The sequence below is a fragment of the Sorex fumeus genome, unplaced genomic scaffold, assembly GCF_029834395.1.
Source record: "Sorex fumeus unplaced genomic scaffold, SorFum_2.1 ptg000044l, whole genome shotgun sequence".
NCBI lineage: Eukaryota > Metazoa > Chordata > Mammalia > Eulipotyphla > Soricidae > Sorex > Sorex fumeus.
The window spans coordinates 20,502,966-20,528,221 of record NW_026606101.1 but is presented as its reverse complement, the minus strand read 5'-3'; the positions used below and the strand labels follow the sequence as shown (position 1 = coordinate 20,528,221).

General features: G+C 53.7%; 1 protein-coding gene across 1 annotated transcript in view; it reads left to right on the top strand.

The window, feature by feature from the left end:
• The window catches only part of DNAAF9 (dynein axonemal assembly factor 9), a 125,946-nt gene extending 110,709 nt beyond the window's left edge, over window positions 1-15,237 (top strand). The window contains exons 30-37 of the mRNA XM_056121428.1: window positions 211-346; window positions 2,284-2,370; window positions 4,975-5,081; window positions 5,423-5,497; window positions 7,893-8,098; window positions 9,478-9,543; window positions 11,695-11,788; window positions 12,158-15,237. Of these exons, the coding sequence (XP_055977403.1) occupies window positions 211-346; window positions 2,284-2,370; window positions 4,975-5,081; window positions 5,423-5,497; window positions 7,893-8,098; window positions 9,478-9,543; window positions 11,695-11,788; window positions 12,158-12,270 (884 nt within the window). The 3' untranslated portion in view covers window positions 12,271-15,237. The remainder of the gene's footprint in view (window positions 1-210; window positions 347-2,283; window positions 2,371-4,974; window positions 5,082-5,422; window positions 5,498-7,892; window positions 8,099-9,477; window positions 9,544-11,694; window positions 11,789-12,157) is intronic.
• The last annotated feature ends 10,019 nt before the right edge of the window (window positions 15,238-25,256 follow it).

Below are 25,256 nucleotides of genomic sequence, written 5' to 3'. Positions count from 1 at the left end.
TCCCATATGGTCCCTTGAACACTCCAGGATGATCCCTGAGTGCAGAACCAGGAGTAAGACCTTAGTACTGCCACGTATTGCCCAAAAACAAAAAACCAACCTCCCAAGCACCATATTGGGAGCAACCTGAGTGTTGCAGAATGTGGCCCCCAAACCAAACCAGACTCTAAAGACTCAGTTGTTGATTCTCATTTTTGGTGTGCTCCCCAGGCCTGGTGAGTAACGTGGTCTTCACTAGTCTCACCACCGAGCAGAGGCACCCTCTCCTGGTTCAGTTGCAGAGCCTCATCAGGGCGGCCAATCCTACTGCGGCATTCATTCTTGCAGAAAATGGGATTGTCACCAGGTAAGCTTACCAAGGTCACTTCATTCCAAGGGCCAGTCTCTTGCTCAGACACAGCATTCCAGTATGACCCGCAGGATCGTTCCACTATTTCTAGAACCAGAATCTGTGTAGACATCAGGTGATTTGGTTTGGTTTTTGTAAGACCAACTGCCCCACCCCCACCCCTGCCCCACTCTGCCTGGTGGTCGTGTGACTCAGTGGTGGAGCCCTGCAGTGCTGCTTAAGCCTGGTGGTGCTCAGTGCTTGGGGACCTCCATGAGACTGAGGGGCTAACCTCTAGGGGCAGGGTCCCCCGGGCCGGAAACTAGGTTGGCAAAAGGCCAGGCTCAGAAACATGTTTTCAAAACTGCTTTCAGAGATGGAAGTCTAGATTTCCAGTGTTCCTTGGAACTCTAAGATATAAAAGAGAGGGGCTAGGGGGTGGGAGGGATACTGGAATCCGTGGTGGTGGGAAATGGGCACTAGTGGAGGGATGGGTATTTGATCATTGTATAATTGAAACCCAAGCACAAAAATGTGTAAGTCTGCAACTGTACCTCATGATGTCTCACTATTAAAAATTTTTTAATAACATAAATAAATAAATAATAAGATATAAGAGACATGGCATAGAGCAGTAATTTCAGCCACCAGTCCACAGGCTGTTGTCAGTTCACATGCGTAGTAGTTGAAAACTACTGGTCTACCACCTTGATTATAAATGCAAAACAGGTGGGGCTGGGGAGATATTCAGTGTTAAAGTAACTGTGCATGGTCAGCCCGGTTAGCCTCAGCATCCCATATGGTCCCCTAAGCACCACCAGGAGTGACTCTTGAGCACAGAGCCAGAAGTAACCCCTGAGCACTGCCAGTAGTGACCCAAAAACAAAAATATATAAATACAAGACAGGTATCAGTCCACAGTGTAAAAAAGTTGAAGAATACTAACAATAAAAAACATAGACAGATTATTTTTATATACACTAAGGTTCTAGCTCAGGTCCTCCAATGTATGCAGTATAAGTGCTCTCCCTCTGCACAGCATCAGTGAGAAATGATCTTTTTTCTTTTTTTTGGGCGGTGGGGGTATTGGGCCATACCCAGTGATATCGAGACTTAGTCCTGGCTTCTGCATTCAGGGATCTCCTGGTGGGACTCAAAGAACAATATGTGGTGTAAAGGATTGAGCCTGGGTTGGCTGCATGCAAGGCACATACTCTCCCTACTATACTATTGCTCTCGTCCCAGGCCTTGGTAGTTGTTCTTTGGGTTGTTTTTTTTTTTTTTAATTGAGGAGGGGTGGCTTTTTGGGTCACACCCAGTGATGCTCAAGGGTTACTCCTGGCTCTGCACTAATTTCTCCTGGTGATGCTCAGGGAACCATATGGGATTTCAGCGATTGAATCTGGGTTGTACGCATGCAAAGCAAATGCCCTACCCGCTGTTCTTTCACTCCAACCCTGGCTTTGGTAGATTTAAGTCTGTTCAGGTCAACCTTGAGAACCACTGGTCTGTCATATTCAGTTCTTTGAATATGAAAAGAATTGAATGTGACAATAGTATTGTGATTCTCTAGAAGGAAGTCTTTGTTCTTTTTTTATTTTTTCCCGCTTTTTGGGTCACACCTGGCGATGCACAGAAGTTTCTCCTGGCTCTGCACTCAGGAGTTATTCCTGGCAGTGCTCAGGGGACCGTATGGGATGCTGGGAATCAAACTCAGGTCGGCCGCGTGCAAGGCAAACGCCCTACCCGCTGTGCTATCGCTCCAGCCCCAGGAAGTCTTTGTTCTAAGGAGATGCATACTCAAGTATTGAAAAGGTGAAATAACATGGATATACAACCGACTTTATAGAAAAATATACATTGATGTGTGCTTGGGGGATGGGAGAGGGAGGAGGAAGGAAATGTATAGTTAAACTGAATTTCCCTAACATGACTTTTTCTATACATTTTCCAAGGAATGAAGACATTGATATGATTCTCTCTGACAGTAGTTTTTCAAGTTCCCAGATGCTGCGATCTCGATATTTAATGTTCCCTGGCTGGCAAGTATCATCTTTGAAAAGAAACTAATTTTTTTTGTAAGCCCACTGGTTTATTTATTTAAAGAAAGAGAAAAAGGAAGGTGAAAAGAGCTGGGATGGGCCAGAGAGATAAGAAGGTGGAAAGAGCATTTGCCTTGCACCCAGCACCACATGTAGTCCCCAAGCCCTGCCAGGAGTGAACCCTGAGTGCAGAACCAGGAGTAAGCCCTAAGCTCCATCGGGTGTGGCAAAAAAAACTGAACAAGAAAAAACAAATAGAATAGGTGTGATTTAGGAGGAAGGCAATGACCCTAGTCTGTCCCTAATCCCGCTGATCCTGGGGTTCTGAGTCTCAGTTCCAAGCGGGACATTTTGCTAGCTGTTGGGACTTGGGGCATTGCCTTGTAGACACCAAGCGCATTAGGGTTTCCTCCAGCACTTTGGGAGGGTGAGATGGCTGGCACAGAGCAAAGGAGTTGCCACCTTCCTGGCAAGAGACTCTTACATGAGAACATGTTCAGTCCTCCAGCGTTTCCTTCCAGTAGATGGGCCAAGCAGTGTCCTATCCCACTGCCTCCGAGAAAGCATGCAACCCTGTGACACCAGCATCATTGTACACCAGGCATTGTTGTGAGGTGCAGTTTCCACGAGAGTAGCCACCAGCCATGTTGATGACGCACCAGCCTCCCACACTTCCCTCTCCATTTAGAGAGACCTCTCAGTTATCTGCACCCTTTATTTTATTTATTTATTTATATTTTTTTTGCTTTTTGGGTCACACCCGGCAATGCACAGAAGCTACTCCGGGCTCTGCACTCAGGAGTTTCTCCTGGCGGTACTCAGGGGACCATATGGGATGCTGGGAATGGAACCCGGTTCGGCCGCATGCAAGGCAAACGCCCTACCTGCTCTGCTATCTCTCCAGCCCCTGTCTGCACTCTTATGTTACCAATAGTTGTACTTTGATTTGATGTGCCTCCTGCTCAGCTACACAGTGACCCATTCCTTACACAAGAATGATACAGTTACCTCTTAGCCAGAAAGAAACATGGAGCCTGTGGAATGAGATAGATGGGCACCCTTTTCCTGCCTTTGCTCTGGGCCCAATCCTGACACGCAGGAAGGTTCTTGTTCTCCAGTTCATACTGGCTTCATTCTTCATTGCCACAGTGAGCTAGTTCAGGGCACAGACTTGGCTGAAAGCACACTGAGAGGGGGACTAGTGTGAGGGTTCTTTGGTGTAAGGGTTCTTTAGAAGGCTTTTTGTTGTTTTGTTGTTGTTGTTGTTGTTGTTGTTGGTTTTCAGTCCACACTCTGCGGTGCTCAGGGATTACTCCTGACTCTGTGCTCAGGGATCACTTCTGGCAGTGCTCAGGGACCATATTCGGTGCCAGGAATTAAACTGGGGTTGGCTGCATGCAGGCAAGTGCCTTCCCCACTGTACTATCTAGAAGCTTTCTGAGTCAGAAGTCTCAGGGATGTGTTGCATTCTCTTGAGAGTTAAGTATAAGTGGCAGCCATGGTCACAGTGTCCCACACAGGCAATATTCAGAAAAGTAAATGGGCCCTTATTGTTTTGATTAACACCTCTTGTATTTAACACCTAGATATCTACCAAAAATGCCTATCGTAGTCAATGTGGAGGTGGTTGTTTTGTACTTGTATACTCACCTACTGCTGGGAACAGTGTAAATTGCTATGGAAGTGCTTATCCCCTCTCCTGAAGAGAATGCCGGCCATAGAGATTCACCTCAAGGAAATAATCGAAAAGAAGGAATGATCATGTTAGGGGATAGGAGTTTGTTATACTCTTTTTAGCTTTGCATGTTTAAATTTTTCTTAGTAATAAAGTTAATTTCTTAATGCTCTGGGATCCTCCCCACCCAGTACCAGGAACGGAACTCCATGCAATAATGGGGCATTGGGGATTCCACATGCAGCCCTGATGCTTTTTTGTTTGTTTGCTTGCTGGCCATGGCCGGTAGTGCTTGGAGGCTACTCCTGGCTCTGGGCTCAGGATTGCTCCTGGCAGTGCTGGGGGGACTGTGCAGTGCTGTGGCTCTAACTAGGGTTGACTGCATGCGAAGCAAGCGCCTTACCTCCTACACTCCCTCTCCAATCCCTATAACTGTGCTCCGCATGATACTGTGGCAGATCTTAATACCTGCTGAACTCTACATTGGCATACTGGCGCAGAGATGGCCCGCCCCACCTTCCTTCTGGAGAAAATGCACACATTCAAATATAGTCTGTGAAATGTCCTCAGTGAGATGGGGGCACAGAGTTGAGAGCTGAAAGAAGAGGTGGGGGGGATCCTGGGAAAGAATCCCAAGGGTACCAGGAATGACCACCTCCACCAGGCTTCCAAAACAGATTGGGTCTTTTCCTTCAAGGAACTGCTAGTCTTGTGGAGGTAAGACCAGCATCCTCACCCTATTCTGATGAGCCAAACATGCTTCCCAGTTCCAAGATTTGATTTCCATATTTAAGCAAATGTTTGAAACACAAAATAGCATGTAATAAGGAAAAATTCAGATGTAAGTGACATCTGGTTCCTCCCAAAATAGTAATTATACCCAATGCCTCAGTTTCTTGTACTTAGAATTTTTTTTTAAATCCTTTAAGGTATCAAGGTAAATTTGCTGCTGGATCGGTCTTTCCGCTTATGGTTCAGATCTGTGTGTGGTTTGGGCGGCCCCTGGAGAAGACACGTTTTGTGGCTAGGTGTAAAGGTAAATAAACCTCAATGACTCACATCAAGGGTATCAGAGGAGAATGTTCCAGAGAGGGCGTTGCTTCCTGTTGCTTCTATGCTGTTCTGTGTGCTGTCCCTTCTCCTTGGACTTGTGTCTGAAAACAGGTGGAGGAGTTTGAGCCCAGGAGTACCCTGCCCCGGGATTCAGTGGCCAGGCCATCTGATGGCCAATCTGGGGGGTTGTACCCGCTCCCCAGGGAACGCTGGTAGAGCTGCTGGGGAGGAAGGAGTGGGAGGAGAGTGTGTGATTCCTGTGCCCTGGAGGAGGGACCCTATACCTCCCTGGTAGGTGACAGCTGTGCTCTCTTTCTCCACCAGCCATCCAGTCCTCCATCAAGCCAAGTCCCTTCTCTGGAAACATCTACCACATCCTGGGCAAAGTGAAATTCACAGGTAATGGCTGGCCTGGGAGCCCAGCACTGCAGTGTCCATGTCTTGCTGTGTGCGTCCACCACCCCTGCTGCGCTGCTCCGTGTGTGCGTGGGGTGTGGATTGGGATGCTGCTCAAGCTCTCACACCCCTCTTCCAAGGGCCCACCTCTCCCCCAAGTACCACTGGCCACAGCGGAGAATGAATGTGCCCTCCCTTCCCTAGGTGACCGCCCAGTCCCTATCCTCCCGCTCCATGACTCCCTGCATCCAGACTCGGTTCTCCCAGACCAGTACTGCAAGAGTAGCAGCACTGGGCTTTTTAGCTCTGACCCAGTTTTTGGTTTTGTGGAGAAGTTTGAGGCCATATCAGAGATGCTAGTGTACTACTACTGTCTCTGTGCTCAGGTGACCATGGGTGCCTGGGACTTACCAGGGTCAGCAGCCTGCAAGCAAGTACTTTAACTTCTATACTGTCTTCCAGTCTTCCTCTTCCTCCTTTTTTCCTTATTTTAGTTTTGAGGCCACACCTGTCAGTGCTCTGGGGCTACTCCGAGCTCAGTGATCAGAAGTCACTCCTATATGTGCTCAGCAAACCATGCAGTACCAGGGAGAGTAATCAGGAATACTCAGGCCTCCTGCATGCAAACCCTGCACTCCTATTCCCATGAGGTACCTCTTGGCCTTACTCTGACCCTTGTCTTCCAAGGTCTTCGAGCTTCCCACGTTCCCTCTCCCTTCTGTCTCACAGGACTATTTGATAAATCTTAGACATCTGGAAGGTTGTCCAGGACCAGAGAGTTGGCTCAAAGGGTCAGAGTGTATGTGGAGGTCCCTAGGTTCAGTTACAGCATGACATGGTCCCCCCAAGCACCACCGGGTGTGGCCAAAAAAAACAACAACAAGAGTCTAAGGTTTTTCTGTCCTGGGATAGGGTCAGGTACTGCCTCTAAACAAGTAGGAGTTGGTCTACTGGGCAGTGAGACAGGGTAGCGGGTCAGCAGTGCTGAGGATCAAAGGCACGTTTCTGGTCTCAGAGTGGAGTTCAGGGGTGGGACTCTGGGGGAAGGAGGAAGGGAGTGTGTCTGTTAGGGAGTTGCAGCTATGATGACAAACACTAATGGGACCAGCAGGTATCAGCCACTGGGCAAGGACTGCGAGGCAAGGCCATCTAGCACGCCCCGAGAACCCAGGTGACAGGCATGTGTGTCCGCACTTCCACTCAGGGCGTGCCAGCATGTTCCCTGGGTCACCCCTCAGCCTTCAGGGTGCCACAGACAGGGGTCCTGTCTAGATACCTGGCTCTGCCGGGGCCTCATTAGTCACAGCTCCTCCAGGCCGCCTCCCATGGAGGGAGTAGTGATGGGGTGATTGGGAAAGAAGAGGGAGCCCTCAGGGTGCTCTTTCTTCAGGGAGTCACTGACAGAGTTGTAAGCATGGGGCCCCCTGGGTTCAGAGGGAGAAGTAGATGACATCATCCCAATGGAGACGTCCCCCGGGTCCTTAGCCCCTACCTCGGGCTTGATTTCTGTTACTAATGGTGCACCTGTGGCCCCTCCGTAAGCCCAGTTCCCACAGGCCTTGATACCCATCTCTTCCTACTTCCAGGTCTCAGCGCCTCTCTCTTCACCTCCCTCCCCATCGCCTCCCTTATTTTAGACCTCTCCTTCCTTCCCCCACCCCTGCCCTTTCAGATACCAGGAATTGAGCCCAAGTCTAATGCATGTACAGTGAATTCTTTATCCCTGCCCTTCCACCTCTTCTTTCCTCTTCTTTGGTTTTTGGAGACAGGGTCCTACTGGCACAGTGCTAGGGGTGCTTGCGTGTGGGGCCAGGGATCAGACCCAGGACTCACACAGCCCACAGCCCAGACCTGTCAGCATCTCCCCAGCCCCCTTAGCCCTGCTCCTAATCCCTTACTCAACGGTAACCGTGCTGGCTTCTGCTTGGATTTCTTTCCCTTCTCCAATTTTTTAAGGGACATTTTGCACTTTCCTTATGTATTCAGACCTATAAATCCAGTCATACCTTTCCTGTTTCCATCCATGTTACTGATTTTGTTGATCATGCTCTGGACCTCTGAAACCCGCCCTCTTCTGAATCCCCTCCGCCTATGACAAGGAGCATCTCCTCCGCTTCCTGCCAGCACCTGCTCCTAAAGGCCATGTGGGTCTTCACAGCCTTTCACATACTGTAGATGCCCGGTGAAACTTCCATCATCATCCCCCAGAACCTCCCTGTTCTGGAGCCCTGGTGCCCTCCTGATCCCCCTACAGCCCTGCTGGCAGCTGGCAGTGCTCCCTGAGCCCCCCTTTCCCTCCTGCATGCGCGGCTGAACCCAGCCATCTGTGCTGCCACTGCTGCTTGCAAGCTGTTTCCTCTCTGGGCAGCAGCTCAGCAACTACCATGTGTTCTTCCAGACTCTGAGCGGACCATGGAGGTCTGCCACAACACTCTGGCCAACTTGCTGAGCATCGTGCCCGTTTTAGAGGGACCCACCCCACCCCCTGATTCCAGAAGCACCCCTCCAGTGGGCAGTGGGTCGCAGGAGAGCTACCTGGTGTTCATCGGCTGCTCCCTGAAGGAGGATAGCGTCAAGGATTGGCTGCGGCAGTCAGCCAAGCAGGTGCGGCTCAACACACACACATACACACACTCGCACACAACAACACACACACACAAATATATACACAAACATGCAGACACAGACACATGCATGCACAAACACGCACACACGGGCATATCCCTCTTGGGGCTGCAGCTGGAACAGCCCCCCACCCATTGCTTCTCATTTGTTTTTGTTTTGGGGTCACACTCAACGGTGCTCAGGAATTACTCCTGGCAGTGCTTTGGGGACCATATGGGGTGTTGGGGATTGAACCTGAGCCGACCACATGTAAGGCAAGTGCCCTAGCCACTGTGCTCTCTCTCTCTGGCCCATCTTCCCGTTGTTTCTTGTGTCTTCCCCACTGGTCTGCTCCTCCCTGCTCTGCCCGTATTTTGGGGGAGGCTTGGAAAGCGGAGGCAGCTCCTGCAGGGAGACCCTGCTGACTGTCCCCTGAGATCATGTCCAGTTCCATTTCCCAAAGGAAACTAGCATTATTGGGAGGCTTAACTAGGGCCTTGGTGAAACTTCTTTCTTTTCTTTTTGTAATAATTGCATTTTTGGTTTCATTTTGGGACCATACCCCATTGTGCTCAGGGGATCTGTCCTGGTGGGGCTTGGAGGCCCAGGTGCTGCAGACAGATACCAATAAAGCATTGAACCTGGCATGCTAGGAAAGTGGCCCACCTGCTATCCAGATGAGTCCTATCGCAAGCCCCTAACTTCATTTTTTCTTTATTGGACCCAGGGGTCAACCTGGAGTTCAAAGCTCAGAATTTCATCTTCACTGAAGCTAAGTCAAAAACCCCCATGTTCCAATCCCAGAAATTTTCTGTCCCCAGCCTCTTTCTAGAAAGGAGAAACCAAGATACACTTAAGAGTCGTTTGCAGACCGGGTCTTCATGTTTGGGTAGCCTGAGTGAGGGGCCCTGAAGGTTGCACAGACACACGGGATCTTCCTCTAGTCCAGGACCACAAAGGAAATGAACACTGGAGTAAAAACCCTCCTGAGGCCAGCTGCAGGGCAGTGCCCGTCCCAGACACAGAAGCAGAGCACACAGCTTCATCCCTCTTGGGTGTTCCTTTCTCAGACTCATCTGGAGAAATTCCTGAATTCTGTGGCACCGCCATAGAATTCTGACTGGCATGTGTCACAGGCGGGGCTTAGGGTGGACAGTCGGCAGAGCAGCAGCTTTTTCCACCCTGGCAGCATGCTCAGTGGTGGGGAAGTCGTCTCTCCAGGAGAAGCCAGCAGTTAGTTGGAGCCACACCATGGCACACACAGGGACCTCCTTCACTGGGACCTGAGTCACGCCCTGGCCCCCAGAGCCTGACCCCTTGCTGCTGGTGGCACATGGTCAGCTCTCTGGGGACCTGAGCCCGCCCTCCCTCTCGCACAGAAGCCTCAGAGGAAAGCCCTGAAGACCAGAGGGATGCTGACCCAGCAGGAGATCCGGAATATCCACGTGAGTACCTGGCTGGACCTGCACGGCCCTTTGCGCAGAGACCCCTGCTCCCATCTGCGCTTGCCAGTTGAGTAGGAAAGGCAGGCATGTGAGTGAGGGGACTGGAGAGTCTGGAGGAGGAGCCGGTGATCAGAGGTCGCTCTGTTCTGTTCCTGTGAGGCGACAGAAGCTTCTTCTCTCCCCCTCCCTGGCCTAGAGAAACCACAGTTAAACCTGAAGGGACTCCAGGGCTGGAGAAGCAGGACCTCAGGCTACGTGCTTGTCTTGCAACTGCTGCTGTTGACCAGGGTTTGATCCCCAGCACCCCAGGTGGTCCCCGAACCCTGCCAGCAGTGATCCCTGAGCACAGATGGGTGTGGCCCAAATAACCACCCAGACCCAAAAAAAAGAAAAAACAAGACTGAAATCTCTAAAAAAAACTGAGCTCTAGAAGCTGCTTCCAAACAGGTGGGAAAGAGAGATCCCTTAATGAACCCTCTAGGCGATTCCCGTTCTCAGCCCCACCCTCACCCACATGCAGCCTTGTCCAGAGAGGACTGGGGACAAAGCTGACGGAGCCTTGAGACCAGTGCCAGTAATAAACAAACCCTCTGCTTTGCTCTGAAGGAGGGCCCCTTCACACCCAGTTTGTATAGTGTAGGCAACCCGGCTACCAGGAAAGAATACCATGGACACCTCAGAAAACTTTTCTGTTCCCCAGAAGCCCACCTTAAACAGAATCTGAGGGCCTTGCATGCGGCTGACCCAGATTCAGTCCTCAGCATCCCACATGGTCCCCTGAGCACCGCCAGGAGAGATTCTTGAGTGCAGAGTCAGGAGTAACACCTGAGCATCACCGGGTGTGACCCAAAAGGCAAAAAAAAAAAAAAAAAAAATCCAGAATCTAAATGCAGGTTCTTTTTTTTTTTTTATTTCTTTCTGGGTCACACCCAGTGATGCTCAGGGATGGGGTTGGAGAGAAAGCACAGCGGGTAGGGCGTTTGCCTTGCACGCGGCTGACCCGGGTTCGATTCCCAGCATCCCATATGGTCCCCTGAGCACCGCCAGGAGCTTCTGAGTGCAGAGACAGGAGTAACCCCTGTGCATTGCCGGGTGTGACCTGAAAAGCAAAAAAAATATATTAAAAAATCCAGTGATGCTCAGGGGTTACTACTGGCTTTGCACTCAGGAATTACTTCCTGCAGTGCTTGGGGGACCATATGGGATTTTGGGGGTCGAACCCAGGTCTGCCACGCAAGGCAAATGACCTACCCTACCCGCTGTAGTATATATAGCTCAGGCCCCAGGTTCTTTATTTTGGAAGTGATGCCAGGAGATGCTAGTAGGCACCTGGGAAAGTTGAGCATTATCAGACCAACCTCCCACCCCCCAGGGCGTTGAGCTTAATCCCATTAACAACACCTCACTTCCTCCCAGCAGTCAATGGCTTTAGCCTTTCCTGCCTTGCACTTCTTGCCTTTCATGGGGCAGTGGCCTGTCTCACTCGGTGTTGATTTTTGTCTTTCTGCTGGGAAGGAGGGGGCCTGGGGAAGGGTGGGGGTCACCCACAGACAGCTCTGCCTGCTGTGTACACCAGAAATTCCATGCATTTACCCAGTGATAGCATGCTGCTCGAGTCAGCAGTGCTTGGGACCCAGCAGAGCCTCCCACAGAGATTGAACCCGGGGCCAATCCAGTGTTATGCAGGGCATGCCTTAGTGCTTTGAGCCATCTCCCCATCTCTGCTTACTTCATTGTAGTGAATGAGTGATGGAAGATATCAGTCAGATCTTTTTCTTTTTTCTTTTTGGGTCACACCCAGCAATGTTCAGGAGTTACTCCTGGCTCTGCACTCAGGAATTACTCCTGGCGGTGCTCGGGGACCATATGGGATGCTGAGAATTGAACCAGGATCAGCCGTGTGCAAGGCAGATGCCCTACCTGCTGTGCTATTATTACTCCAGCCCCAGTAAGATCATTCATTTGGGGGGATTAGGTCCATTCCCAGCTATACTTCTGGCCCTGCCCAGGGGTCACTCCTGACAGTGCTTAAAGTACTGTGGCACCAGCTCAGCCCCATGCAGGGCAAGTGCTCTAACCCCTCTGCTATCCCTCTGGCCCCTAGTTGGGTGGGAGGGGAATCAATTCTAATAGAATTTATGTTTTCTGCAGGTGAAGCGCCACCTTGACCCCTTGCCTGCAGGCTACTTCTATAATGGCACCCAGTTTGTCAACTTCTTTGGTGACAAGACAGATTTTCACCCACGTATCCTTGAATCTGGGGCAGTATGGCTGGGAGGTGGGGGGCAGGGTAGAGATGGAGGGGCTATCTGTTGGGAAGCTGCCTGCTGGAGCTGCCAGGCAACCCCAGAAACGGGCTGTGTTCTGGGAACACACACACACGCACACACACAGCCATACAGCCATCGAGGCCAACTCTTCATTTCTCTGGAAGCTGGAATTAGATTTCCCCTTGGTTTGATGATGGCTGATGTTCCTCTGGGGGCTGCAGTTTCCCTAGCGTCTCTAAGTCAGAGATGAGTGGATTCTTCAGAGGGAGGGTGGGGGTGCTGCTGTGGGGTGGCCCCTGCACCTGGGCCAGAGCGCAGTGCCCCCTTCCTTAACGAGTTGCCAGTCATGGACCAGTTCATGAATGATTACGTGGAGGAAGCCAACCGGGAAATCGAGAAGTACAACCGTGAGCTGGAGCAGCAGGAGTATCACGACCTCTTTGAGCAGAAGCCCTAGAGGAGGGCACACAGATGGACGGAGGGTGTCTGGGTCTGCTCTGGAAACCCTCCCGGAGGGGCTGTCCTTTGTTCCCGGGCCCTTCCTGCTGGCTTTGAGTGCATGTTGTCTTTCCTCTCTCTGCGGCGCTGAGCATCTCCTGCACACTGATCAGTCCTCACACCTGTGGGTCGAGTAGGCCGCCCTGTGTGTGCAGCGGGTAGTCCCAGGCCTCCCGGCTCTGGTACCGGAACCTTGTCTGGACTGTGGAGGCACGGGGCCAGGGCAGTAGGGGAAGCCTTGGAATCGCACAGAGGAGCCCCTGGCATGCAGGCAAACCCAGGCTGCCCAAACAATCTGTCACCACCCCTGGAAGACCAGGACCTCAAAGGGGGTCTGGGGGGCACACGGCACAAGCTCAACCCCAGAGCCGGCATAGACCGAGATCGGCAGCTGCTGCTGACCGAAGACACTTCCCCCAGACTGGACGAGCAGAGGGGAAGGCACACTCTCTTTCCAGAAGCCTGTGGCAGGCCCTCCGGGATTGGTCTTGTGCTCCCCTCCTGGCATGGCTCTGACTTGCTTGACTGGGAGACCAGCACCAATCCCCTGCTCAAGGCCTCCTGCTGAGTCTGTCTCATTCAGGGGAGGGTCCTGCTTAAGCCAGGGCTCTGGCTGCTTATGGAGGGAGTTCAGACCCTCTCCTTGGCCTTGCCAGGTTTTTGGCCACAAACTTCAGGAAAAAAAAATCACACCCCAAAGCATTGTAGTTGGCTCCCCTGAGGACCAGGAATTTCAAAGAATTCCAACATCCAAGTTAGAATTTCTTCCAGTTATCTTGCATTCAGCTGAACCCTGACACAAAAGGGACTGCCACGCGCGCCTCGTGCCCGGCTTCCAGAATAAGTGTGGGCCGGGAGCGGCCGCAGCACTGATATTAGGTGATAGTTGTTAGGATCTCAACGAGCCGCCCGCCTAGACTGTAAATGCTTTCTGAATCTCACCAAGTTTTTTGCATGCCTTAGGAAGAAGCACATAGATGAAACCAGCGTTTCCTAGTAACATAGAGGGTGTTAGAGAAGGCCCCTGGCGCAGAGCATTCAGAGACAGGATGGAGTACCTGGGTCTCTGTGCTTGGTCACACAGAGGTCTACATGCAAGTAGCCAAGCAGCCTCTGAGGGCTCATTGGCAAAATGGAATTTTTTAAAAATGTATTTGAAGCTAAACAAACAAAACTCCATTGACTCAAAATCTTGCATGAAGACAGACTCGAGAAAAGGCCCATGTGCTCCACTCCCAGCTCAGGCCCCACCAAGGAGCCTGGGTCCAGCTGCCCCTGCCTTCTGGCTGGCCAGAGGCTCAAGTCCATGCTGGCCCGCCTCTGCTCCAGAATCCTTAACCTAGATCTTAAGTGCAATTGATTTAAGAAGAAAAAAAAAAAGCAATGAGTTACTGTAGCTTATAGTTCTACCGAGCTCTTTTTAAAAACTCAAACGAGCAGCCTTAGGAATGGGGGGGTGGGGGGCGGGGTGCAGGACTGGAGGCCCATTTCCTCCAGTTCGCTGTGACTTTTAAATGACTGCTCTGGATCCAGGAGCTTGAGCCATTATCCTGGCTGCTGCACAAGAGTTTTTAAAGAGGGGTCCGTGCCCGCCCTCTTTAGATGCGGGTCTTCCCACTGCGTGGGGCTGTACTACGTGGTGGTCTTGGTTCTGACTGTTTCCCATAGAAATGCTCTCTCACCAACTCGCCCCACGGTCCGATTCCTCTCCTCTGAGAGGGGAAGCTGTGATTACCTCAACTTATCTATGAAACTGTGATTGAAAACAAAGGAAAAAGAAAGAAAAAAGCAAAGTTTAAAAAGTTTTTAAGTTTAAGAGCCAAAAAAAAAAAAATGGCAAAACTGGCTGAGGCTTCCACAGGCCCACCTCAGCCCGCTCAGGAGTGAAGGGCACCATGGCGAAAGGGCATTCCTAGGGGCGCACTCACGCGCCTCAGAGAAGAGGCGCCGGCAGCATGCGGGCCGAGCTCTTTGAGGACTGAGATTGGGAGGAGCCCCTTCCAGGATGGGGGGGTTTCTACCGTGAAGGCGAGTGTCCACTTGCTGCTGCAGGCCACAGTGTGGGGCCATGCCATGTGGTAGACTGGCCTTGGCCGTGGCCCGAGCAGGGACCCAGCAGAGACATCGTCCTCCAAGGGCTCGTGTGCTCCCTGCCAGCTTTCCTGCTCACGGCTTCAGTTCTCTCTCACCCAGAGTGCGTGTGGTGATACCCCAGTCACTGAAGTTATGGGTTCTCTTAGGTTTTGATGTGTGGGATTTTTCTTTATTTCTGATTGGAAAGAAAAATGCCGAAATCAAAGAAAAGGGATTACTACCCTCGGGTGTGGCCCTGCAGAGCCCCCCGAGGTTGCTCAGTGACCTGAGGCCTGGACACTGGGTCCTGCAGGTTGCAAGAAAAAAAAAATAATATCCTCCTAAAGTCGATTAGGATTTTGGAGAATTTTTGCACAGTAATAAGCTCTGGGTTGCTCTTTGAGCTCCTCAAAAGGGAAAGTTAACTCAAAGATTGTACGCCGTATGTTAAGTATTTCAGCCACATTGCTGACCTAGTTCGATAGTTGTACCTCAGAAAAGTAGGTGAGAAATGGCTTCCTCATTGTCCCAGGTTGTCCAGTACTAATGACATAAGAGCTCACTTACGTGCCAAAATTCAATTTTATACTAGTTTTTCAGTGCTTTAATATTTGTAACTTAAATTTTAAAAAAGATTTACAAACACTACTGTAACTTCAGTGAAACTGAATTGTGTGATTGAAGCTTTTTGCTTATTATAGTATTTATTACACTACTTAATTCCGTAAACATAAAAGTAGCCTTCAATTTATTTTTATATCATTTTCCATGTTTTTATCTGCAATTGTGTTTGTGACTTTACCTTGGTAACTGAGCTGTGATGCGAAGGACCAATAAACTCTCACGGAATCACTGTCTGCCCATGGCTCAGTCCCCACAGCCCCAGGGGACAAGACACCCCCCTGCTGAGGCCGCTGTGGAAGGAGTCCATGGGGCACACAGTCCCCTCCTGAGATCCTCCAGTGAGTGGCCGGCAGAGACTAAAAGGCACTTGGGGACCCCAAGGGAGCCAGCTGTGAGCTGCTATGTGTTCCGCCCAGACCTGTGACAAGTGGCATCTCCTGCCCCTAGATTCAGGGTTCAGTTGTATGCGCTCAGCTCCAGAAGCTGAGTTGTCCCCTCGCTCCCATCGGGAACAGGGTACAAATGACCCAAGAGCAGAGCCACCGTCCTCACTGGCATAGGAACCAGAAGCCCCCTGCCACATGTCCCAGCTGCGGCCAGAGCCCCCCACTGCAGGGCCCAGCACTAAGAGCCTGGTTCCCGCCTCTCAGGCCTGGTGGGCATGCTTACCCTTGGCCACCCACAGCAGCTACGCGGGAAGTGGGGATACTGAGGGAGGAAGGGGTCTCTGAAAACCAGAGGACTGAAAGATGGGGGGTGAGGAGGAGCCCCACTGCCAGCCGGAGCCACAGGAGACTTCTAAAGCCTGTGGGCCCCAGAATCGGAGTCCTGGGGAAGTATGACTTTTAAGAAGGAGCACAAGAAACATCGGGGTGGGGCAAGAGTGATAGTACAGCAGGTAGGTGCCTTGCACGTGGCCGACCCTGGTTCGATCCCCAGCTTCCCGTATGGTCTCCGGAGCACCACCAGGAGTAATTCCTGAGTGCAGAGCCAGGAATAACCCCTGAGCATCATCAGGTGTGGCTCAAAAACAGAACAGAGAAAGATCCAAGCTTGGGACCTGAGAGATGTGTGACCCAAAACACACACACAAAACACTGGGGTGTCCTTGTCCAACGCACACTTAAAGAACAGTCTTACCTAAAGGAAACAGACCCATGCCCCACTGCCAGCCCGAGACTGAAGAGAAAGGCTGACTTCTGTCCCAAGCAGCCAGGATGGTCCCATTTTCCTTGCCAGCCGGGCGAGGCCTGCAGATGTCTGTCAGCTGCACCTTCTGTCCTAGAGGTGTCACTATGCCCCCACCAGAGGCCCAGTGCCCCAAAGCAAGACCCACCCCCCCAGGACTTGACTCAGCTGGCAGAGCTGAGAACCTGCACTTTTTTTAGGCAGAGGTGCTGGGTGGCTCTTGCCTGAAGTTCTCACCCCAGCAGGCCAGTGGTTCAATATGAGGCCCCACTAGTGTGGGGTTCCCCAGAGATGCTCCAAGACTGCTCCTGGTGATACTCAGGAGACCATGTGGTGCAGGGATGGACTAAAATCCTACTGCCCATTCAGTAGAATTTTAATAGCTTCCCAGATGTTGTATGGAACTCAGTTTGGTGCCTCTCAGGGAAAAGTGAAGGGGCAAGTTAGAGAAAATCTCCATCAGCTGGTGGCACAGCAGAAATTTGCCCTATTTCCGACAACTCCCCCCACACACAACACATGTACACATGACCTGCTCTTTAGCATGCCCAGAAACCACACACGAATGCATACAAATGCTAGATTCTCCCAGGACTTGCTCTGTCCTCGGTATGGGGTCTTCACTGACATAGTGACCGGGGATATTTTGATTTGTCTGGGTAAAGATCATTGCGATTCTAGGGACCTTTAAAATCAGAATCACTGGTCAGCTGGGTCCCCCAAAGAAGGGCTTGCTCCGGTAGACCAACACTGAACTGTTTGTGACCTTTTTTTTTTTTTTAATTTGATGGGGCCGCATCCAGCATTGTGGCCGCATCCACCAGATGTGGTGCCAGGAATCCAAACGGTCTGAAGCATTCAAGTAAGGGTCTACGTTCATACTCTCTCTAGCCCAGTGGCGGGATTCTTAACCAAGGGAAGAAAACTTTTTCATTGAAAACATCCATCCACTAAGACCATTTTCCCCTGCAGACTGTGGTCCCCATGCTTTGCCTCCACTGCAGATAGGGACACCAGAGTTGGTGTCCTGGAGTGCTGATAAGGAATCTACTTTCAGAATAACAGATTCATGAAGACTGGCACATGGGGAGCAGTCTGAGGTGCTGCATGGGGGTGGGGGGGGCAAGGTGCTGACCGGTTAGAGAATGACCTGGGAGGAACAAGTAACTGACAAGACAAAATAACCAAGAGCAAAGGAGATGACCTCAAAGTAGAAATGGAAAAAGCCAAAGTGGAAAAAAACCCAACATTTTGAAACAATTCCAAAAACTTTTTGTTTTATTCTTCAAAAATTAGGGAAGAAAATTAATTTGTTTATCCACAAATGATTTCTGTTTTTCCCAGGCTTCTGCATTGCTAAATTGACCAGCCCAAATAATTGGGTTTTAAAAGAATTGCATCAAGATTAATAAATTTGGTCAAACTAATAAGTGACTATAAATCTTTTAAAAATAATAATAACCAAATAAAGTGAATAGATTTCCATTTTACCCTACAATTGCTACCACTATTCCCATATACCAGTAGAGAAATTTACTTTTCTTCCCACTTCAAATCTGTGAGCAACTTTTCCATCTTTACTATGAAACTTCACGCCCGGATGAATGTACAAATAATAGCAGAATATGGACAACAGGAAGAGGCTAGATCATTGATAAACATTCCTGGAATTTTCTAGCTAAAAACTAACTTTTAATTTCAGAACTGGAGAGAGTACAGACTTAAAGACACTTTGAAAGCAGTGGATAGGGCTTGATTCCCTACCCTGAACCCACCCAGGCCAGCTGGTCCCCCAAGTACTGCCTGGAGCAACAGGAGTCCAGAGCACTTCTGGGTGTGGCCCCCAAGCCACTCCATTTAAATGTTTTGTTGATTTTTTGGAAAAAAAAAGTTCTGCAATCCCAGGGAGGCCAGAGGTCTTGCCTGAAGGTATTTGCCCTGTGTCTTCCCCTAACTTTCCCAGCCCAGCATCCGAATTCCTGGGAGGAACAGGAAGGCGTGGTGAGGCGGCTGTCTGCATTGGGAGTTGCAGTGGGAGCCAGGGTACCCCTTAACAGCAGGCGCGGGGAAGATGAGAGCCAGTACTTGTCAGCTAAAAGATCTTCCATGCTGTCAAGGGGGTGCTGTAGGGGGGCACAGAGGCTGTCCCTACTGGCTGTCCTCAGCTCCTTGCCCTCCTGACAGCCCGTATTGAAGCCTCAGTTTCAGCCAGGGGATTGGGCAACTGGGATAGGCTTAATGCCATGTTAGGCACCAAAGGGTAGTCTCACCCATCTGGTCGGGGGAGGTGGAGAAGTTCCCCAGGTGGGAGGCCATGTTCCCTCCCCCAGGCCTGTATGCCCAGTCTTAACGCTGGGTTCTCATGATCAAAAGCAAAGCTGGGGGCCTGGGACATAGCTCAGAGGAATAACACTTGCTTTGTATGTGTGAGGCTCAGGTTTTGGTCCCCAGGTCCCACCAACTTTTTTTTTTTAAGGCAAAAGCTGGAAAGGGGAAATGTATTCAGGGTGAAAGATGGTCCAAACAAAAGTTTAAGGGATTGGAGTGCTAGTACATTGGATAGGGGCACTTGTCTTGCACACAGCCCTCCCGGGTTCAACACCCAATATCTCGTATGTTCCCTAGAGCCCCACCAGGAGTGATCCCTGAGTACAGAGCCAGGAGTAAGCCCTGAGCACTGCTGGGTGTGATGACCCCTGCCCCCCACCCTCAAAACAAAAGGAGCTGGAAGGGCTGTAGAGATAGCTTAATGGGCTGAGCACATGCAAAGTATGAGTACTGCCAGGAGTGAACCCTGAGTAACAGCCAGGTCTAGCCCAAATAACAACATTGAAAATTAAAATGGGGCTAGAGATATAGTAGAGGGTAAGGCTTGCGCACAGTAGTAGAGGGTAAAGAAAATGCCCTGTCCAGGGTTCAATCTGTGACACTACATACTACCCCCCAAGCATCATCACATGGGCCAGAGCAATGGTACAGCAGGTAAGGTGCTTGCCTTGCATGAGGCTGACTTGGGTTCGATCCCCAGCATCCCATTTGTGCCCCCGTCCAGCCCATCATGAGTGATCCTTGAGCACAGAGTTGGGTGTTAGCCCGGAATACTGCTGGGTCTTGCCCCCACCCCGGGGGGAGGGAGGGGAACAACCATGAACAGAAACTAGTACAGTAGGTAGGCTGCTTGCCTTGCACACAGCTGACCTAGGTTCTACCCCCCGACACCATATATGGTTCCCTGAGCCCCACCAGGAGTGATCCCTGAACATAGCCAGGAATAAGCTGGTATGACCCCCCACACCTCCCGCCAAAAAAAAGGAGCCATAAATGGCTGAACATAACCTGGGACAGAGTACATGCTTTGCATGAAAGGGGCCTTAGGTTTCATCCTGGGTTGTGTGTACACACACACACACACACACACACACAATGTTTACTAGTGGACAGAAGACATAAGTTCGGGAGTCCTCCATAAATACCAGAGTATTGTTCACTGGGAACTGAGCCTCCCCCACACTTGAGCTAAGCATGGGGCTCCCTAAAAGAACCAACAGTTGCCCAGGACATGCCCTCATGCAGGGCTGTCTCTACTCTGGGGTCAGCCTTGGGGCCCTTAGCAGCAGAATCCCCTGGGGCTTCAAGCTCTGTGCTGCAAGGGTGGGAGCCAGGCCCTCAGGCTCCCAGAAAGAGAAGGGCAGAGACTGGGAAGACCTAAAGGAGGAATAGCAGGCCTGAACCTTGGAGGAGTTGGAGCTGAAAGGGGCAGAAGGAAGCAGGAGTGTTGGGTTGGGGGACTTGTTAGGTGGGGCTGGTAGGGGAGTGAAGGAAAATGAAGACAGGGACCATCGGTGGGCCTCACTGATGACAAAGCTTAGGGGAGCTACATGAAGACGCCCCTCATACGTTCCACAAATCACAGGCTGACAGCACCCCGGGCATCAGTGTTACCCACTGACAAAGACTCCCAGGGAGCTGAACCCAGGCAGCAGAAATAAATTTGCAGCCGCAGAAGAAGGAATCCAGAAGCCACTGGCCAGACCAGAAAGAGCCTCTCAGAGCTGGAAAGACAAAATGAGCTGAGGTCATTGCCTCAGATCACAGCAGGTGACCTGGGCCCAGGGGCAGGTGAGGGCCGTGAGGCCAGAGAGACGAACTGGGCAGAACACTTGCCTTGCACATACATGCCAACCAGTGTTTGATGCCAATTCCCTGAGCCCTGTCAGGAGTGAGCACTGGATGTGTCCCCCCCCCCCATAGAAAAAAAAGCAGGTAAGAGCTGTGGTGCAGCTCTGTGGCCGTGTCCCCAGGGAGCAGGAGGGACTGGATGGGAGAGGACAAGGTGGGGGTCAGAGCTCAGCTCCTTCCCACACTAACTCCCTCCTTGGGCCACACCCAAGAGTTGTGTTTGTTTCTAAACGCCATGAGAATTTAGAATGGTGGAGAACGGATGAAAGGAAGTGAGAAGGCGGACCATCGGCCAGGCTGGCCGTGCAAGAGGGCAGAATGGCTCCATGTTCTGAAGCTGATCAGCAGAATGGCGGAGATGTGGCTCAGAGGCTTAGGCAGGGTGACTTACGGGGCCCGAGCCGCTGGGTGGACAGTGAACTCAAACAGGACGGTGCCCTGCTCTGTGTGAATCTCATGAGTCTTGAGAGTCTGCTAGGGAGGTGGGGATGTGTAAGTCCGGGACTCAGTGATAGCAGTCAGTCCTGAGGTCTGAAGCCATTTGTGGCTGATGGTGAGTCTGGGATGCAGGAAAGCTCAGGCAGGCCCGGCAGAAGGTGGCAGGAAGCAATGGCTGACGGGGCCAGAGAGAGAGTACAGGAGTAGGACACTTGCCTTACATCCCAGGGACCCCATGTCTCCAGGTATCGCCTGTGGTTTACCACCCCCACCCCCAGCACCACCAGGGCTCACTCCTGAACACAGACCTAGGGACAGGTTCTGAGCACTGTCAGGCTGGCCCAAAACTCAAAAACAAAGGAAAACCCGAAAGCTTTGTAGCTGCTCTCACGGTGATTCAATAAATTATAAAAAACGAAAAAATAAAGTAAGGTGGAGTTCATGCACAATTCAATCAGCTAGTCAGTGGCTGAATAAATAGCAGTACTCCTACATAAAAATAAAATAAAGGAAAGGAAGTGCTAGAGAGACAGACAGTACAGGGGTATGGTGCTGGCCTTGCAGGCAGACAACCCGGGCACCACATATGGTCCTCTGGGCACCATCAGCAGTGATCCCTGATTGCAGAGCCAGGAGTAACCTCTAAGCACTGCCAAGTGTGGTCCAAACTCCCCTCCCCCTTAAAAAAAATCTGGTAGTACTACTCAGGGGTTAAAAGTGAAGCACTGGCAAGGAAGTGGACATGAGATGACCTTGACCAGATCATCCCAGCAGCGTGGTGGGGACACAAGGCAGGTATGAGGGGGCTGAAGACAAGTGGAGAGAGGCTGTGGAGACAGACGTGGACCGGCTCTGAAAAGCCACAGAGGAACAGGGATGGCTGTTCAAGGGAATCACTGCAGTCACTCGGGCCCCAAAAGTCACTCTGCCTCTGCCTCTGAGCCACATCTCCGCTGTTCAGCTGGTCGACTTTAGAACAGGGCGCCATTCTGCCCGCTTGCACGGCCAGCCTGGCCGATGGTCTGCCTTCTCACTTCCTTTCATCCTTTAACTGTAAAGGACCCAAGTGGATGAAAGGGAAAACAGAGGCTACAGGAGCCAGAGTGCATGATTTGCATGTGGGAGCCCCCGGTTCTATCCCAAACACCACCAGGTCCCTAAGCACTGAGCAAGGAATAGCCCTTGAGCGCCAGCGTGTGGGAGAGAGACGGAGAAGAGACTGGGAGGGACAGAGGAGGCTTGAGAGAGCTCCATCCCGACACTCCCACCCCATCCAGCCTTCCTCAGCGGGCAGCCCGCCTGCCGGGTTTCACCTTTCCCTCAACTCCTCCACCCAACCCTCAGTCTCACTCTTCACCTCAACCCCGAGAGATCAGAGGGGTCTGAGGCAAAGGCAGGAGCACTGTCTAGAGGGAGGGTCAGCCAGAGGGCAGAGTGGAAGGACTGTCCAGGGTGCCCATGACCCGCTCACCCCCATCCACACCCCCTCAGTGAGGGTCTCTGAGTCAGAGCCTGCAGGAGCTCCCGAGCCGAGTGGAGAGGGGACCCCCAGAGAAAGTGGCTGCCACCTGCTTGACCCCCAGACAGCCAGAGGGGGGCTGGGCAGGACTCATGAAGCCCCACTCCTGCACCCTGTGGTTCCTTAGCTACTCTCGCAAGGAAAGAACTTCCAGAGAAGACAGTGAAGTAAAATGGTTTTATTTAAGAAGTATGAGAGGAGAGAGAAGAAAAGGAAAACTCATTCCAGAGTGAGAAAGCCTTAAAGGCATTGCACACTGCAAGCTGGGAGCGCCAAATGGAGTGTAAGGAAGGAAGGAGGTACGCACTAAAGCTGAGGGGTGCAGGGGACTCAGAGGATGGAGTGTGCCCTGCTCACTTTGACAAAGGTAGATTCTCAGCGTTTTCTCCAGATGCCCCGACTGACTTGGGCGTCCAGTTTGGGGGGGGGGGGGGAGAGTCTGTGGCTCAGGCGCTGTCCCGAGGGGCTGGTGAAGGGGCCCCTGGATAGATCCTGACTTGCTCAGCCCTAGATTGCCTCTCACCCCTAGGCGGGCCCGGGGCTCCCGAATCTTCCTTTGGTTTTAGCTTTTTGAGATTCACCCCAAGTCCTCGCGGCTCCCCCGACACACACACACACACACACACACACACACACACACACACACACACACTCACACCAGCTCGCCTGTTCCGGGGGACGCTGGATGTCTCCCACCGCGTCTCGTGAAGTCGTGGCGATCAGAAGACAGTCCCATGTGCCAAGCAGATCACCCCTTGGAGATACTCACTTCTCAGGCAAGGCGGGGACAGCCCTGTGCCCAGCTCCCCCAAAGCACCCCCTGCTTGCCTCCCCCTGGTCTGGGGACCTGGCGGAGGGCTCCCCCGACCCCGAGCGGGAGGCGGGCTGGGGGCGGGGGGTGCCGATGCTAAAATCCGCACCGTCCGAACGCGGAAGGAGGAGGTGCGGGGTTAACCGCAGCCAACGGACGGAGTTCCTGGGGCAAGTGGGGCGGCGGGGCGCCGGACAGCCTCGCTGCGAAGCCCCGGGGCGCAGCAGACGTGCTGGGTTCGGGGGTGGGGGGGGGAACCTATCGGAGCGCGCGCCCCGCAGCCGCGCTCGCACGAACCCCCGCGCGCAGGACGCGCACGCTCGTCCCGAAGCAAAGGCAGGAGGCGCCGGGGTGGGGTGGGGGCGGCTCGGCCCCGGGACCGCCGACTCGGGGGCGGGAAAGCAGCCGAGAGCCCAGACCCGGACGCCGGGGAAGGTGAGGGAGGGCGCGAGGCGCCTGGAGCGCGCGGGAGGGCAGCGCCGGGGGACGCGCGCCCGCCCGTCTAGTTAGTCGGGGCGCGCTTCCTGGAGGAGGAGGAGAAGGAGGAGGCTTTACCGCCCCAGCGGCCGGGATGAATGGAGGGGGCGGGGCGGCGGCGGGTGGGGCGCGGCACGGGCCCCCCTACGGAGGGGAGGGGCGGGGGCCGCCGCGCTTAAATCCGCCGCGGGGACGCCCTCCCCGCACCCGCTGCCGCGCCGGACTCCCTGCTCCGCGGACCGCCCGATTTCTTGCCCGAAACTTGCCCGCCCCGGCGGCTGGGCCGGGCGACCCCGGAGCCGCGCGGCGTCCACCGGCCGGGGCCCGTGGCCGCGGGTGAGCGCGCGTTGGGGGGGAAGGGGCGGGCGCCGGGACCCCGCCCTCGGCGCGGGGCGGGGCGGGGCGCGGCGAAGCGGGGCACTAGGACCCAGGTGCGGCGCGGGGGTGTGTCGCCCGCTCCCGCCGCGGGCTCGCCCGAGCCCAGTCCGGAGTTCGGGGGCGCGGGCGACGCGGCGGCCGTCGGGGGGCTCGAGGTGCGGGCGGGCTGCGGCGGGCGCGGGACCCCGCGGGCTTCCCCCGGGCCGAGCCGGGCCGCGCGAGCCCGCGGGCGTCCGGGTGGGGACCAGGGCGCGGCTGCACGCGGGGCTCGGGCGCACCCGGGAGCCCCGCGCGAGTGGGCGACCGGACCCGGGGATCCCGGGCGCCCGGGGGAGCATGGCTCGCGGCCGCCGCGTGCGGACGTCCGGCCCCGGGCCTTGCGCGTGGGGTGGGGGGTGTCCCTGCGGGCCGTGGGGGGCGGCTCCGGGGCTCTCCCCGCACGCCGCGCCGCCGCCGCCGCATCTTTTCCTCGCGATTCTCGACACCTGAGGGCCTGCCCGGGGCTGGGAGCCCGGCGTGCCTGCACGTGGGCGCCCCGGGTGGGCGGGGAGCGGGCGCCCGGCCCGGCCCGGCCCGCGAACTCTGCTTCCAGCCCGCCCCGGAGCGCGCTTCTCTGCCGCCCCCCCCCCCCCGCCGTTCCGGGTGCATCCCACCCACCCCGGCCAGCACCCCTCCACCTCCAACCCGCCGACCCGCGCTTTTCTCGGGGTGGGGGGGCCCAGACAGCCCTAACCATGGGTGGGAGCGGGCTCTAGAGAGCGCCCAGCCCCCTCCCCTCCTCCCACCCCTATTTCCCCCGAGGACGAGGCGCCTCCCAGGAGTCCAAGGACGTGGGTGGCGCGGAGTGGCTGGGGCCCCCCGGTTGCCTGAGCTGACCCCAGGCTCGCCAGACTGGCTCGCGTGATGGTGTTGCTGCCCGGATGAGAGGGGCGGCGGGCTGGGCAGAGGACTCCGCACCTGGGGGACCTGTGCAGAGGGATGGGGAGCTGGGGGTCGGCTTTCTGCTCTCCCGGGGAGCTGAGACCCGCCCTCCTTGTCTGTCTTGCTCTGGGCCTGGTACTGCCAACAGCCATTCTCCTGGCTGGCGCTGCTAATAGCTCTGGAGAGGGAAACGGGTCTCGCGTTGTTTCCCTGCCTCTCTGCCCTGCTCTTCCCTTTCCCACCGGGGCAGCCCCCTCGCAGCTGCACTAAGGAAGACCCTGCCTCCCACGGGGCCTCTCCTGGTCCCTGACAGGGGTGCGGGGAAGGGTAAGAGATC